This window comes from Cryptomeria japonica, chromosome 11 (genome assembly GCF_030272615.1).
Source record: "Cryptomeria japonica chromosome 11, Sugi_1.0, whole genome shotgun sequence".
In the NCBI taxonomy this organism is placed as follows: Eukaryota; Viridiplantae; Streptophyta; class Pinopsida; order Cupressales; family Cupressaceae; genus Cryptomeria; species Cryptomeria japonica.
The window spans coordinates 374,809,612-374,825,870 of NC_081415.1; the positions used below are offsets into that span (position 1 = coordinate 374,809,612).

The 16,259-nt window shown below is 38.8% G+C and overlaps 1 protein-coding gene across 4 annotated transcripts in view; it reads left to right on the forward strand.

Moving 5' to 3' along the window:
* LOC131069481 (ultraviolet-B receptor UVR8) overlaps window positions 1-16,259 on the forward strand; it is a 143,891-nt gene that overhangs the window by 58,483 nt on the left and 69,149 nt on the right. For all 4 annotated transcript variants that reach the window (XM_058004920.2, XM_058004922.2, XM_058004921.2 and 1 more), the window contains exon 3: window positions 8,921-8,999. In XM_058004920.2, coding sequence (XP_057860903.1) covers window positions 8,921-8,999 — 79 coding nt within the window. The remainder of the gene's footprint in view (window positions 1-8,920; window positions 9,000-16,259) is intronic.

Here is a 16,259-nt window from a genome sequence, read left to right on the forward strand (position 1 = left end):
CTTCTTATTTTCCATTTTAATGACTTGGGAGGGAAAATATTTAAGAACACCTTGTTGCTTAAATTTTTTGAAATGCTCAATCTTTCCCTCAAGCTAATAGTTAATCCTTCATTCCATTATGTGCAAAAAGCTTGAAATGCTTAACTCCTCAGCTCAAATTAAGGGTTAATTTCTTATTCCATTTCACAACAAAATCTCACAAAGCTTAACCTATTAACCAAGTTAATGGTTGATCCCACCTTCCATTTCTCATGAAAAAATTGCAATGCTTAACTTCTTGGCAAATTAATGGTTAATTCCCACTTCCATTTTGTGCAGAAAACTTGCAATGCTTAAACTCTTTGTTAAGGTTAAAGGTTAATCCTTCACCTTGTTTTGCACAAAAAGATTGAAGTGATTAACCTATTGACTAGTTAATCTCCTGTGCTCCATTGCGTGTTTTTCAAAAACCTATTAACCTCCTTTTTCCATAAATGTCTTTTAGAAGCTCTCAGATAAATGCAACTGGCGGGTGTGAAGCTAAATTCTTCAACCTTTGATAGCATCCTTCCCACTTGTGTCACTTTGGAAGCTTTGAAGCATTTATGGGCAGCCATCGAAATATAATGGAAAGGAGATTTTAGTCAGAGATTGTAACTGGAAATGCGCTGGACAACATGAATGCAATATGTGGAAGAACAGACAGGGCACATAAACAGTTTGAAAGAATTGTAATACATAAAAGAAAATGCCATCTCAACGATAATTACAGGCAATGCACAAAACAGATTGTTGAACCTTCCATCAAAGCACAAAGGATAAAGAGATTGTTAGATTACATAGTTTCTGTTGTCCTAGTAGACCCGCGTAAGAAGCACTCAATTAGTTTGGCAGTCAGGTTATGTAATGAGTGTGGTAATGCAAACTTAAGGCAAGCGTGAAAGTTACATTTTGTAGCTTGAAATACTTTGGTTGATGCGCATGCAAGTGTGAAGACAGAGGTATCGCAGCTGAACTGCTTTGGAAATGCGTCAAGGAAATGTGCAATCATGAACCAAGCACGAGGCACATGATCTATTTGACAAAATGTCTCAGAGACATATCTCATGGCTGCCACGAATGCAGGGTATACACAGAATAGATTTGTTGTAAAGGTCTTAGAAACTTTCAAGCAAATGCAAGTAGCAGGTGTAAAGCCCAAAAATCAATGTAACTTTAACAATCTTCTCCCTGTGCGTGTGAAGATAAGAGCTTGGAACAGGTTACACGCATTTATTAAAGCAAGTGGATAATGAGGCTGCAAGAGTATTGATAGCTATGCACACGATATGTGGAATCATAATTATCATAGACAAGGCAAACGAACTATTTGATAGTATGCCTCAAAAGAATGTCATGCATTGTTTGCAGATTAAGCATTGAACAAATTTGTTGAAATATTTGGAGCAGCTACGTCAAAATTGGAACCTTGGGACAGCGTATGGAATCCATCACGGTGCAAAAGAGATTCTATCTTGTGAAAAATAATGATTGTCAGTTCTACATAAAATTAGTTTATTAATATGAATTCAATGCCTTTCTAGCAAATGCTATTAGCAAGTTATAAAGCCAGATTTACAAACTTTTGCTAGCATTCTCCCAGTCGCACCCAAATGAAGGCTTTGAAATAGGGTATAGACATGCGTGCCATACGTGGAAACACATTTGAAGCATGTGAACTATTTGACAAGAAGAGAAAACTCCAAAAGGAATCATGTCATGGAAGGCAATGATTATTCGATCTGCACAAATGGATTTGTTGAAGAAGCTATAGCAACTTTAACGCAAAGCAATTGCTAGGTCTATAGCCAGCTGGTTAGAAGTCTCTATTGAAAACTGTAGTTGCAATTACCACATGCAAAACGTGGAATCATGTACCACAGAAACCCCTCAGTGATTTGTCATCTCACGGCATGTAATAATAGCAATTGGGCTAAAGTGAATTTGTAGGCCTCCAGAAGCTTTCAGGAAAATGCAAATTGTGGAGGCGTAGACAAAGCAACTGAAATGTTTGACGGATTTTCTCAAAGAAATGTTAGCTCACGATATGCAAGTATTGCAGGCTATGCACAAAATGGATTTGTCAAAAAAAAGAAGCCTCTGAATCGTTCAAACAGCCATGGGGCTTTAAAACAATGTATAGAAGATTTTAATCAAGTTGTTGCAATTACAGGTCTGCCAGACATGTACGCAAATGTACAATCATTAATAAAGCTCATAAATTGTTTAAAAGAATGTCTCAGAGAGACGTTATCTCAAGGAATGGATATGTACATTTTCTATTTGTTGAAAAAGCTTTAGAAATCCTCAAGCATCCTTCTTCTACGTGCCAAAGTAGACTTTTATCAAGACATTATAGCTGGAAATGCTTTGATATAATAAAAATGCAAAATGTGGAACTGTAGACAAGGTGTAAAACCGATTCTACGAGCTCAGTAATGGGAGTTTTAAAACAGGTTTGGATGCCCGTCAAAGCATGATGAAGAGAGATTTTTGTCAGAAATTATAGTTGGAAATACTCTGGTAAAAACGTATGTAAAATGTTGAAGTATAAACGAGGCTATGAACTGATTGACAGAATGCCTCAAAGATATACCATTGCAGCAATGAAGTGATATTATTGCGGTATGGGCACAAAATGGATTTTGTAAGGAAGCTTTCAAATTTTTTGGATTAATAAAGCACTCTCGAATGCCTCCAAACATTCTAAGCTTTGTTCGCAAATGAAGGCCGCACATGTTTCAATCACATGGGTCATGTTATACATATATTTGATCAATAGGCGTCCATGTTTGACTGTCATGCCAGTGGCGGCTATCTTGAGAACACCCCAAACCTTATCTATTAAGATGCTAGTTAAGCCAGTGGCAGATATGTGGATCTGTTTTCTTGGTTAGGAAATGAGGGCGGCAGGATAGTCCCAGATTCGAGACATTAACTTAGTGTTGTGGGAGTGATGAAAGAGATATTTTGTCTACATATACAAGATTTAAAGTTCAACTCAGTATATCTCCTACGCAGATTAAAAATGGAGAGCTTTGAGACAGGGAATGGGCAATCATCAGATCATGATGGAACAGAGTCTTTTTCAATCGCTTTTTTATGTTTTGTAGCAGTCTTCACCCAAAAGGCATGCACTTGACAACATTGATGCAAAGGCATGCAGTCAAATTGTAATTGGCTTGGCACAGCCAAACATGATTGAGAGAGAGTAAGAGAATGGAAATGAATATGCTAATATACTCCTCTATGAAGTTTCAAATCTTGTTATATGACTACAAATGGTGATTTCAAAGAATTTATTTAAAGAGAAAGATAGGATGCACATAGTGGATGTTTTGATTGCTTGATGTTGTCAATGGGTTACATTCTTCAAAGCTCTCATCCTAACACCAAATGGGCAGCTTCATGTTCATGTCAGTTGTGGGTGATCTTATGTTAAAGTATACTCTTGATGAAAGATTATACTTAGCTGATATCTATCAAAGAATAAAGGAAGAGGAAATCATTTCAATTGAGAACTTGCAAAAGGAGTGATAACTGGGTTCCATGGAATGAGAGGTTGTTTAACATTTGCAGTTGGAATATGTTTCCTTAAAGGTTAAGTTGTTGATGAACAAGTAACTCGTAAATTGAAAGAAGACAAAGTGATCGAAAATTTACAGTTGTCGAATTACTACATATAACTACGAAATGAGAATGTAACCCTGTCGAATGGCAACTGACAGTTGCTACCTTTTTCATCAGTGGACAATTCTATGACTGCTTACAGCTGGAGAGCAGACGATTATAAAGAGAGCATATGGCTTGAGAATGAGGAAAAGTGTGATTGCATACAGTTTCAGAAATAAATGTTGTTATTACACATTCATTTATGGATTTGTGTCCTCCTGGCGTTTTATCACAGTGAAAACATTGAACAAAGAAATCAGGAATTTTTTTTTTTTCTCTGCTATACTTGAATGTTAACATCTTACATTGAATGTCGATTCTGATACATGATATGAATATCTAAACTTGAATTTTGAAGTCTTGTATAGCTACGCTGTAAAATTTAAGTTTATTATGTATTTATGTATTGATGTTTTGCTGATCCCCAAAAGTGTCCCCCCAGATTGCCACCCCAGAAATGCATCTCACCATCCCCATCCCCAAAATGGAGTGGAACATAGGAAGTTAGTGATCATTATCTTAACAGAGCACCATTCCAGCATGGCATACGCTGTTGAATAAACAAATGCAGCTACCAAAGCGGTGGAGACTGTGTAAGTGGAAGGGAGCAGAAGAAACAAGGGACCTTTTGCTTGATTTTTATTTGGGAAATTTGAGTTCTTGTGTGTTTCTATATCTAATTGCAATTCCTTGAGCTCTTTTCCATTTTCCTTGTCATGTTTCTGCCATTGGAATGCAATAGTCCATCTTTAATCCAGTTTTTAAAACATCATATCTGAGACAAAATCTTTCACCTGGCTTTGATTTAATTAATCAGATTGTAGTCTTAGGCAGAGCAGCCTTTGTGAAAGAGTCCCAGGGCATCTCTTTGATGTTTGTTTTTAGAATCTGTATTGTATATTTAATATTTCAGTTCTTACAGTGAGCTTTGACATTTATATCTGATTATTCAGAATCTGTTGTTAGTTGGCTACCATTGAGGCTTCCACAACATGTGTCTCACCACTTTTCAAGCCTTCTGGTCTTTTTGAAAAATTTCTATGAATGTGAGTAGGATCTAATCGATAAGGCATAGTTTCATTCATAGTAGCAAAAATCGTTTGGGGAAAAAATCGGCAAACCAAAAGTATAAGATTTATTTGAAAAAATCGGGTAAAGATCGGCAAAAATCGTGAAAAAATCAGATTTAAAAAAAACACACAAAATTGTAGAAAAAGAGGCAAAAACTATTTTTTTAAATAACTTAAGGGCATTTATAGCATAGAGATATAAAGAGCAAATAAAATATAGTTTAACCCATGAATTGTAGAAAATAATTTTTTGTTGTTTATATTCATATTACTGATTACGTAGGCAAATATTCAGTTAACTGTTTAAGAGGGCAGTCACCAAATACACCAAATAGTTGTCTAAGTCTGAGATCAAATATTAACTAAGTCTATGAAGTAACTGAGATCAAAAGTTAACAGATAAATAGTAAAAGTGGAAGCCATTTTGAAATGATCCAAGAATTTCACTGTGATTGAAGCAAGGAGTTTTGTGGGGTTAATTCAATATTCTAGAAAGCTTATCAAATCATATTTCACAATTGTGATGCTTTATATCATAGTAACAAAAATCGTTTAGGGCAAAAATCAGCAAACCAAAAGTATAATATTTTTTTGAAAAAATGGGTAAAAAAATGGATTTTAAAAAGTCATAAATTTTTTTGTAGAAAAATAGACACAAACTACTTTTTTTTAAAACTTAAGGGCATTTCCATAGCATAGAGATATAGAGAGTAAATAAAATAGAGTTTAACCCATGAATTGTAGAAAATAGATTTTTGTTGTAACCATTATCATATTGCTGATCACATAGGCAAATATTCATTTAACTTTCTAAAAGGGCAGTCACCAAATACACCAATTAGTTTTTCTAGTCTGAGATCAAAGATAGCTAAGTCTATGAAGTAGCTAAGATCAAAATTTATCAGATAGAGATCCAGCTATTGTTAGGAATTTAGTAAAACTGGAAGCCATTTTGAAGTGATCCAAGACTTCCATTGTGATTGAGGCAAGGAGTTTTCTAGGGGTATTTCAATATTTGAGAAAGCTTATCAAATCATATTCCACAGTTGCAATGCTTTATATTCCCTGATGGCAATTGGTAAGTCTTTTATATGGGGTGGAATTCAACAAAAGGCATTTGTTTAGCTGAAGTAAAAGATTAGCAAGCCACCGGTTTTGGCAATACCTAGCTTGCAACTACTATTTTAGGTAGAGATGAATTTTAATGATTGTGTGTTGGAGTCTCTTTTATTACAACTATGTAAAGCTTGTTTGTTGTCATTCATATTTATTTCGTGGAGCACTTTAGATATATTGCTCACATAATGAATTGTATGTCTTTGTTTGAGCCAATATTAACTATATCAACCTAGTCATAGATGCACTACTCGCCGAAAACTCGGCGAGTTTTCAAAAACTCACGAGTTTTTGGCTTAGGCGAGTAATTTTGCCATTGACTCGCCACAAAAACTCGCCGATTTTTTGGCGATTTTTTCACAAAAACTTGGTTAGCATCCAGCAAAAACTCGGCTGCATAAAAAAGGAGGTCCAAACACATAAAAAAATTCATCTAATTTTTTTTTTCAAGTTAGTCTCATTCTTTGCATCAGAATATATACATAAAATATAACATTTAAGTATAAGAAAGGAAAAAGACATATTGAAAAGAAAAAGACATGTTGAAATGTGACTTATACTTTAAGTTATATTTCATGTATATATTGATAGGATGTTTAAGTGTGGTTTCAGATCTCTAGGAGTTATAATGCAAATTCTAGGTTTTAGATCTTCTATATTTTTAGACTTAGTCAAATTTCAGTAATCAATAGGCTCTTATCAACATTCTCTAGCTCTCTCTTTCTTACTCACTTTATCTACCTCGAATTCTAGACATATCTATCTCCCTATCACTTCCTCTATCCCCTCTCTCTACCACTCTCTCCTCTCTCCCCCAAGATCTAGACCTATCTCTCTACCCCTCTCTCTCACATTCTCAGACCCCTGCGAGGGGTGCTACTCTCAACCTCATTTTGGCGAGGTGGAGGAGCCATATCGAACTCCTAGGACTAGACCCTCTAGTTCTGTCTCTCACCTAGTTTTCACTAGAGTTGGGAAGAGGAAGATATAAAATGTTTTGATGTATTATTTACTCTTATTTTTATAAAAACAATTTGCTATTTCAATTTGTTCCAGTCTATCAGCCATCAACATTCCACAAGAGGATGCCATTTTGTACCCAATTTGCATTTAAATCAATCAAATATATTCAGACTCAGTCTGTTTCTTTTGTGTACTCATTTATTGACTTATTGGATGCATCTCCTCACTGAATTTTGCAAAAAAATGCATTTTTAATTAAATTTAAGCAAATTTTTAAGTTTCCGAGTTTTTGCCAAGTTTTTTTTTCGGGCCTTGGTGAGCTTTTGTTTTTGGCGAGTAGTTCAACTATGATATCAATTAAAAATTAAAAATCATATATGTATATCTATATATATTAAATATGTCTTCAGACATTTAGTGTTGTGGTAGAAACATTCCATTGGTGAGGCAGCCACCAAGGTTCTGGTAGAAGCACTCCATTAGTGAGGCAGCCACCAAGGTTCAAACCCCTATTGGGCCATTGAGCTTGCGGGCTTTCTATCTTTGTTGGGTCGTTGAGCTCGTGGGTTTGAACAAGTGAAGTGTGGGGAATGATGAACCCCTAAAAAATGGACAAAATAACAAACGTTTTCAACCTTGATTCCACATTGACTCTGATTTCGTCTCGAATCAACCCTATTTCTAAACAATTCAGTAATTTCACATGTTTTCCTAGGGTTTTGCAAGTTTTTACAGTGATTTTTTTTCACTTTTTTGCCACTTTTTGCGGTTTTTAACATGATTTTAATGTAGAAGTCATTAAGTTTCCACAATCCATGAATTGATAGTCAACTATTTCCGGATTTGATTGTGTATGAATTTTTGCATCAATGTTTCGGATCACACTCCGTGATCCATCATCAGGATGAAAATAGCTAGAGCGCATGTAAAAAAATCATACACAACCGAATCCGGAAACAATTGACTATCATGATTTTAATGTGATTTAAATGCCAAAAATCATTGAAAATTGGGTCAATTATTCGTCAACGTCCTTTTCACGAATCGAGATTTTTTCGGGGAATAAATCGGCTAGCTCCAGGATTCAGGATTAATCGCGTATAATCACGATTTTTTGCAGACTATTGCTTCTATGGTTTCATTCACTAAAAAAAATAAAAATTCTCAAGCATAAAGATAGATTTACTTTTCAGAAATTACTTTCACTTACCGCAGTTGCAAATTATATAAAATAGTCTACATAGATCTGATCTGAAAATCAAGAGCTACTGGAATTGTATTACACCTAGTTTCTTTTGCATGCCTTATTGGAAACATTTTAAATTGCAGATTTTCTATTTCACTTCTTTAGTTTTTTTCCTGAATAAAAGTCTACTGATGTTGTAATGTGCCTGGTTTCTTTTGCACAGCTTGTTGTAAGCAATGTAAACCCAGATTTTGTGTTCACTTCTTCATTTAGTTTTTTCATGAATAAAAACATATTGATGTTGTAATGTGCTTAGTTTCTTTTGTATAACTTGTAAGCACTTTAAATCTCAGGTTTTCTATTCACTTTTTGCAATTAATTTTTGTCCTGAACAAATATTATTTCAATTGAATCTACTCAGATTAGGTCTGAATTAATTGTCAAATCTTTTCAAAGTGGACAGACACTTGCACCCTCATTTAAATCTGATATGGTAAAGCCTGTAGGAAAACAATATTGATCATTGGATATGTCTACCTATGTCATCTAGCCAGTATTACAGGCTTGTTTGATTAGTTTGTTCTGCATTTATCGGTTTTTATCATAGATGAATTTTCTTAGATCCAAGTTCTGGACATAAAAGTCAGAAATCATCTAGATTGAATTTCTACTTGTTATTATTGTATTATGTTATTTGGTCTTATAATATACAGGCTTAGTTGACATGGTTGACCTTTTTTTATGGATTTTAAAAGATTGTTACACAGTATTTAGAATTTTAGTGTTTCATTTCTTTATTATTTGCTTTGTTAGAAAGTTGGATGGAATATTACTGAAAATTATTTTAGAAAGCATACTTCTAAAATTGTATATGCATCTGCCTAGATGTTCACAGGAGCCTGTTGAAGTTGCTGGTCTTCCAGATGATATCTGCCAGATTTTTGCTGGATATTACCATTCTGCTGCAATTTCAGGTTACTTCCTGTGTATTGTTGCAGTTCTTTTCATCTTTGTACTGCACAATGACATTAGGTGTTACCAAACTTTAGTTATTTGCACAAAATCTGTGTGAAGAGGTGAGAAGAGGATTTTGTTTTAGGAAAGCATATCAAAATTACAATAATCTGTTGGTATCCAATTAGAATCTAAGTAGCAGAGTTCACCAACTAGAAAGTATCAGGTTGCCCTTTATTAGGACCTGTCCAATATAGTGTGTATTTGATTTAAAAAATTTCAAAGCTACTGTCAATAGGCATGCAAAAGGTAGCATCATAAAATGAGGTATCCTGACCTGCCTTTGAAAGGACATTCTCAGTCGAACTAGTAATGACAGGAATAGCATGAAAGGAGAAATCAAAACAATGAGCATCAGGGGCATGATCCTTCATCCAACACTCCACAAAAGGACTGACTGTAGGCCAAAGATGCAGGCCTAAACATCATGAAACTGAAGAGGAACAAGTGGATCATTCCTGCCACTATTTGACTGATAAAATCACGAAAGTTGGAAAGCAGCCAGAAAAGAAAAGTTAACCATTATCCTTCCTCTTGAACCAATTCTTCCATCAGCAGTTTGGTGAATAATTTTTTTTCTAGATTACAAGTCTCAATTGATCACATCTTAAAGCACTTAAAAAATTTAGTTGACTGAAGTAGTGATACCATTTTTCTTCATGAAGATATTAGCATTCTGAACATGCTGGTATAGAGTGCCAATTTTCTCTTCTTTCTTCTTACCTGCAGCCACATCATGATTCAGTTGGTTCGTTCTGAATGAATTTTCCTGACTTGACACTTCTCTTGACCTTGAAACCCATCCATGACCCCGAAAAAGCAAAAAGCAACTTTCAAAAAACAACTTTCTATTTTTAGAAAAAAAGCAAACCGAAAAAGCAGGTTCCTGGATTTGCCCCAAAATGCCAAAAACGAAACTTTATAAATATAGAAAAAAACAAAAAAGTAAAAAATTCCTAAAAAAAACAAGTTGTCAGAATTGACCTCGAGAAATTGCGATTTTACTCCTTTGGCCCATCAGAGCCCATCTATAGTATTCAAAACATCCTTTCGACCATTGCTTCATTTTTTGACTTTGGTGACTGTTATCACAAAAGCTTGCACCCTTGCTAAGTTACCAACTCAACAACCTTGTGAAACATGGACACAACCCCGAAATGTGGGACCTTGCGCGAGGGGTTGAATCTCCTGAGAAGGCTGACTTCCTTCTTCAATTAGGTGCAGGTGTTGAACCAACTCAACACTTCAAACTAACTCCTAAGCCTATCCTAACAATTTGCAGAGGTAAAGGGAAGAGAGAATGCTGGAAATAGAAGGAGGTGATACACCAAGAAGAGATTGTTCCTCTCCCCATCGAGATGACACAAAGAACCAAATGAAAAACCCAAGAGATGCACAACTTCAATTGCATAAGTGACCAAAACGCATGTATGGAGGTTAGAATTTGCTAAGTGTCAAGAGGGGAGAAGGATTCCCACAAGTCACACTCAGAAAAAACAAGTTAACACAACAGATATGGAGAGAAAAACCACAAGACATACACCAATGATGAAGGTAAGAAAGCATACACAACATGCATAGGTTAGAAGGAGGCAAGAATGGTGATTTTTTCAATTAATCATAAGGCCAAAAGCCAATCTTACAGTTGCAGAAATGCAAAAATAATTACAAGTCTTCAAGAGAAAAGAAGGAGCATAAGAAAGCTCAAGCCAGCAGGGAGAGAACCCTTTACAATGAAGCTTAACAACCTTTATATAGAAATGGTTACAAGAGTGATCATGACCCCTGTATGTCAGTCTGGGAGTGTAGGGAAGTGCATGCAGTTGACTTGTACATGCAAGCAACCTAGCCATACCCATAAAAGGCAATTCTGAGAAGGGTGGATTGACTGACCTTCCAAAGTCAGAGTATGCAGACATGACATAAATCACCACAACAAGCATGGCCCGGTACCTCCCTTGATGGAAATCTTGCCAAAAACATTAAAGGCACCCTTGTGGCTCCACAAAAGAAGGTGCACAAGTCACAAAAGTCGTCGGAGCATTTAAAGCTTTGAGTGTCTATCACGCCATCTGAAAGTGTTGTCAGCCGGAAAGAAGTTGGGGAAACTTTGGAGACCTGGGTCACCGAAGTTGGGGGAACTTCGGAGACCTGGGTCACCGTAGTTGGGAAGACTTGGGAACCTGGGAACTTCGGGGTTCCGGAGTTCCAGGGTTGAAGACTTAGGAACTTGGGAACTTGGGGGTTCCAGAGTTCCGGGGTTGAAGACTTAGAAACTTGGGAACCTAGGGGTTTCGGAGTTTCGGGTTTGAAGACATAGGAACTTGGGAACTTGGGGGTTCCAGAGTTCCAGGGTTGAGGAAGAGAAGACTTAGGAACTTGGGAACCTGGGGGCTCTGGAGTTTCAGGGTTGAGGAAGAGAAGACTTAGGAACTTGCAAACCTAGGGGTTCCGGAGTTTCGGGGTCAAGGACTTAGGAACTTCGGAACCTGGGGGTTCCGGAGTTTCGGGGTTGAAGACTTAGGAACTTGGGAACCTGGAGGTTCCAGAGTTCTGGGGTTGAAGACTTAGGAACTTGGGAACCTGAAGGTTCCAGAGTTCCGGGGTTGAAGACTTAGGAACTTGGGAATCTGGGGGTTTCGGAGTTCCGGGGTTGAGTAAGAGAAGACTTAAGAACTTGGGGGTTCCGGAGTTCCAGGGTTAAGGACTTAGGAACTTGGGAACCTAGGGGTTCTGGAGTTCGAGTTCCGGGATTGAAGACTTAGGAACCTGGGGGTTTCGGGGTTGAGGAAGAGAAGACTTAGAAACTTGGAAACCTGGGGGTTCCGGAGTTCTGAGGTTGAGGAAGAGAAGACTTAGGAACTTGGGAACTTTGGGGTTTTGGAGTTCCGGGGTCAAGGACTTAGGAACTTGGGAACCTGGGCGTTCCGGAGTTCCGAGGTCAAGGACTTAGGAACTTGGGAACCTGGGGGTTCCGGAGTTTCGGGGTTGAGGAAGAGAAGACTTAGGAACTTGGGAACCTGGGGGTTCCAAAGTTCCGGCAAGACAACACTTCACACTTCATGATTCCATTGTTTTCTCTTTGATCAACTGAGGCAACGCTGGTCCATAGAACATATCTCTGATCAGTTCTCACTAATGGACCAAGGGTGTCATAAAATGACAACTTTTTTGGCGACCTCTGCGGGATGCTTGCCTGCTAAGCATATAGATCAGTAGCTTGTGTAATCCATTGGACACAGAGTCACAACTACAAGAAAAAAGAAAACTCTCTCCTCTGTAACCTGCAAAGGATCAAGATCAACCATTCTGAAGGGGAACAACCTGTGCTTGTGCACTTCTTGGAAAACAAAAAATCTAACTAATATTTACATTGTTATAATAAGAGGCAACTGATGCTTTTGCCTCTGTCAAAGAGAAACCTTTTGAAGGAGCTAATCCCCCTCACACCATTGTTACATTCACCATCTAGCTGCAATAGTTGAAATCTCTTGTATGCATGCATTAGATCACATATACTACTCATGTGGTGAAAGAACATTTCACTATTTACCTTGCCATCATAGGGAAGCCATAGAAAATAGCCACCTGAGACATCCGGGGATGCATGAGGCATACACATAGTAGCAAGGGGGGAGTTTTTTTAGGAGTCGGCTAGCATCAAAAGAACTACTCCTTGCAAAAGAGAAGGCATCTCTATTATACAAGGGGGCATCATTTTTCTCACAATAGTTGGCCTCCTCTTGGTGTGAGTCAAAACCAAAGGAAAAGGCCTCAAACTCACATGGTGATGAAAAGTATACCATATCTTTGTCTTGGCTTGCACAAGGGGGCTCTTCAGGCACATCAAATTGGAAACTTTGAAGTTCGTTTATACTATTAAGTTGAGCAACCAAAAGACTGTTGGCAAGGCCAACATGTTGCTCAACGCCATCATATTTGATATGTTGGTCCCTAGTGAAACATTCAAGCTCAGGCACAAAATCCCTAATGCCAAAAGAAACATCTTCACCTTGAATGAAGACTTCATATTCAACATCATCACTTTCAGGGACATGGGAGAACCAACATACATCATAATCACATGTGCTGATATCCAACTCATCAACACAAATCTCAGGTTTATGAGACACCTCAAAAGAAGAACTAAAATCTTTAGATTGTCTCTTTGTTTTGTTTCCTCCTCCTGGCAACATAATGCAACAACCTCAGGTTCATGGCACAATCCATCCGCCATGCAATTTGTAGTAAAAACATTACCACTTGTGCCCTCCTCAAGACTAGCTTGTTGCTCCAGAGCTACCACTGGGGGAGGTGTAGACATATCCTTCTCCTCGTGATCAATAAAGAAAGGAAGATTGTCAAATGAGAGGACAACGTCCTCCTCTTTACCTTCACACTCATGTTCAATGACTTGATGCTGCAACTGATTGTTCTCAATATCCTCCTGTAGCATTGCCGATTCCTCCTCCTTTAGAGCATATGAAGACTCAGGTCCGCCCTTAAAAAGAGAGATAGCATCAAGAAAGGGCCTATGTGGTGGGGCGTTTTGCAAAAGGCACCGAGGAGAAGGCTCTTGTATAACAACAACTGGAGCTCCCTTGAAACTTGGAATTTTAAAACTAGGGTGGTTAGTTGAAGGCTTGGGAGGTCTCCCCTGCTTGAAGCTTGGGATTTCAAACTTAGGAACCCTAGGGGAAGAACCCTCCTCTTGTATGAGTCGCATCTCTACGGCTGCTAGTTGCTCAATTTTTTTCTTCCTAGCAGAGGCAAGCTGCCTTGCAAGGAACTCCTTATGTTGTCTTTGGGCTCCCATTTGCTGTTGCTGAAGCTAAGCCTGATAAGCAAGCTGATCCTGCTGCAAATCCCACTCCTGTTGCCTCTTCAACTCCTCCAGCTGCTTGGTGAGATCAAGCAACACACTTTTGATTTTTGCAATTTGCCTTTTTTTGTCATCTTGGGGTTGGTTGGGCTGCCAAGAAGGTTGAGCAGGGGTGGGTGGGTGGCAAGCATTAGGAAAGTACTCACCTGTTGCTGAAGTGAAGTTGTTTGAGTTGAAACTAGGAGCAGTCCTAGTTTGGTCCTGTTGGTAAGGAAGGGAAAAATGGTTGGCATTCTCATAGAATGGGGGTGAATAGAAGTTACACCCATGATATGAACTCATTTTAAAGCATTTGAAAGAGATGGAGCTTGTTTATCAAAATGCCTAAAGAGAGCCGACGGACCCTCTCAACCAGAGATTGATAACATATCACAGACCCACCAAATGATTGCAAAGTCGCCAAGTGCTTGAAAGGTGTTGCCTCCAAAGGCTTGATGAACTGAAGAACACACCGAATCTTCAGTTGGCTTGGGCTTAGGACTGCATGAGTTCGGAACCTGGGGGTTCCGGAGTTGATGACTTGGGAACTTGGGGGTTCCGGGGTCCTCGAGTTAGGAACTTCTTATGAACAAGAACTGGACTTTGAGCAAAGTCACCAAGTGCTTGAACAATAACTGCCTCTAAAGGTTGAGACACTAAGAACATCATTGAATCCTAAGCATGTATGTTGAAATTGTGTCCCACCGGGCGTGCCAAAAACTGTTATCACAAAAGCTTGCACCCTTGCTAAGTTACCAACTCAACAACCTTGTGAAACATGGAAACAACCCTGAAGTGTGGGACCTTGCGCAAAGGGGTTGAATCTCCGGAGAAGGCCGGCTTCCTTCTTCAATTAGGTGTAGGTGTTGAACCAACTCAACACTTCAAACTAACTCTTAAGCCTATCCTAACAATTTGCAGAGGTAAAGGGAAGAGAGAATGCTGGAAATAGAAGGAGGTGATACACCAAGAAGAGATTGTTCCTCTCCCCACCGAGATGACACAAAGAACCAACTGAAAAACCCAAGAGATGTACAACTTCAATTGCATAAGTGACCAAAATGCATGTATGGAGGTTGCTAAGTGTCAAGAGGGGAGAAGGATTCCCACAAGTCACACTCAGAAAAAACAAGTTAACACAACATATATGGAGAGAAAAGCCACAAGACATACACCTATGATGAAGGTAAGAAAGCATACACAACATACATAGGTTAGAAGGAGGCAAGAATGGTGATTTTTTCAATTAATCATAAGGCCAAAAGCCAATCTTACAGTTGCAGAAATGCAAAAATAATTACATGTCTTCAAGAGAAGAGAAGGAGCATAAGAAAGCTCAAGTCAGTAGGGAGAGAACCCTTTACAATGAGGCTTAACAACCTTTATATAGAAATGGTTACAAGAGTGATCATGACCCCTGTATGTCAGTCTAGGAGTGCAGGGAAGTGCATGCAGTTGACTTGTACATGCAAGCAACCTAGCCATACCCACAAAAGGCAATTCTGAGAAGGGTGGATTGACTGACCTTCCAAAGTCAGAGTATGCAGACATGACATAAATCACCACAACAAGCATGGCCATGTACCTCCCTTGATGGAAATCCTGCCAAAAACATTAAAGGCACCCTTGTGGCTCCACAAAAGAAGGTGCACAAGTCACAAAAGTCGTCGGAGCATTTAAAGCTTTGAGTGTCGATCACGCCATTCAGAAGTGTTGTCAGCCATAAAGAAGTTGGGGAAACTTTGGAGACCCGGGTCACCGAAGTTGGGGGAACTTCGGAGACCTGGGTCACCGTAGTTGGGAAGACTTGGGAACCTGGGAACTTCGGGGTTCCGGAGTTTCGGGGTTGAAGACTTAGGAACTTGGGAACCTGGGGGTTTCGGAGTTTTGGGGTTGAAGACATAGGAACTTGGGAACTTGGGGGTTCTGGAGTTCCGGGGTTGAGGAAGAGAAGACATAGGAACTTGGGAGCCTTGGGGTTCCAGAGTTCTGGGGTTAAGGACTTAGAAACTTGGGAACTCGGGTGTTCTGGAGTTCTGGGGTTGAGGAAGAGAAGACTTGGGAACTTGTGAACCTGGGGGTTCCGGAGTTCCGAGGTCAAGGACTTAGGAACTTGGGAACTTGGGGGTTCCGGAGTTCCAGGGTTGAAGACTTAGGAACTTGGGAACTTGGGGGTTCGGGAGTTCCGGGGTTGAGCAAGAGGAGACTTAGGAACTTGGGAACCTGGGGGTTCCGGAGTTCCGGGGTTGAAGACTTAGGAACCTGGGGGTTCTTAAGTTCTGGGGTTGAGGAAGAGAAGACTTAGGAACTTGGAAACCTAGTGGTTCCGGAGTTCCGGGGTGGAGGAAGAGAAGACTTA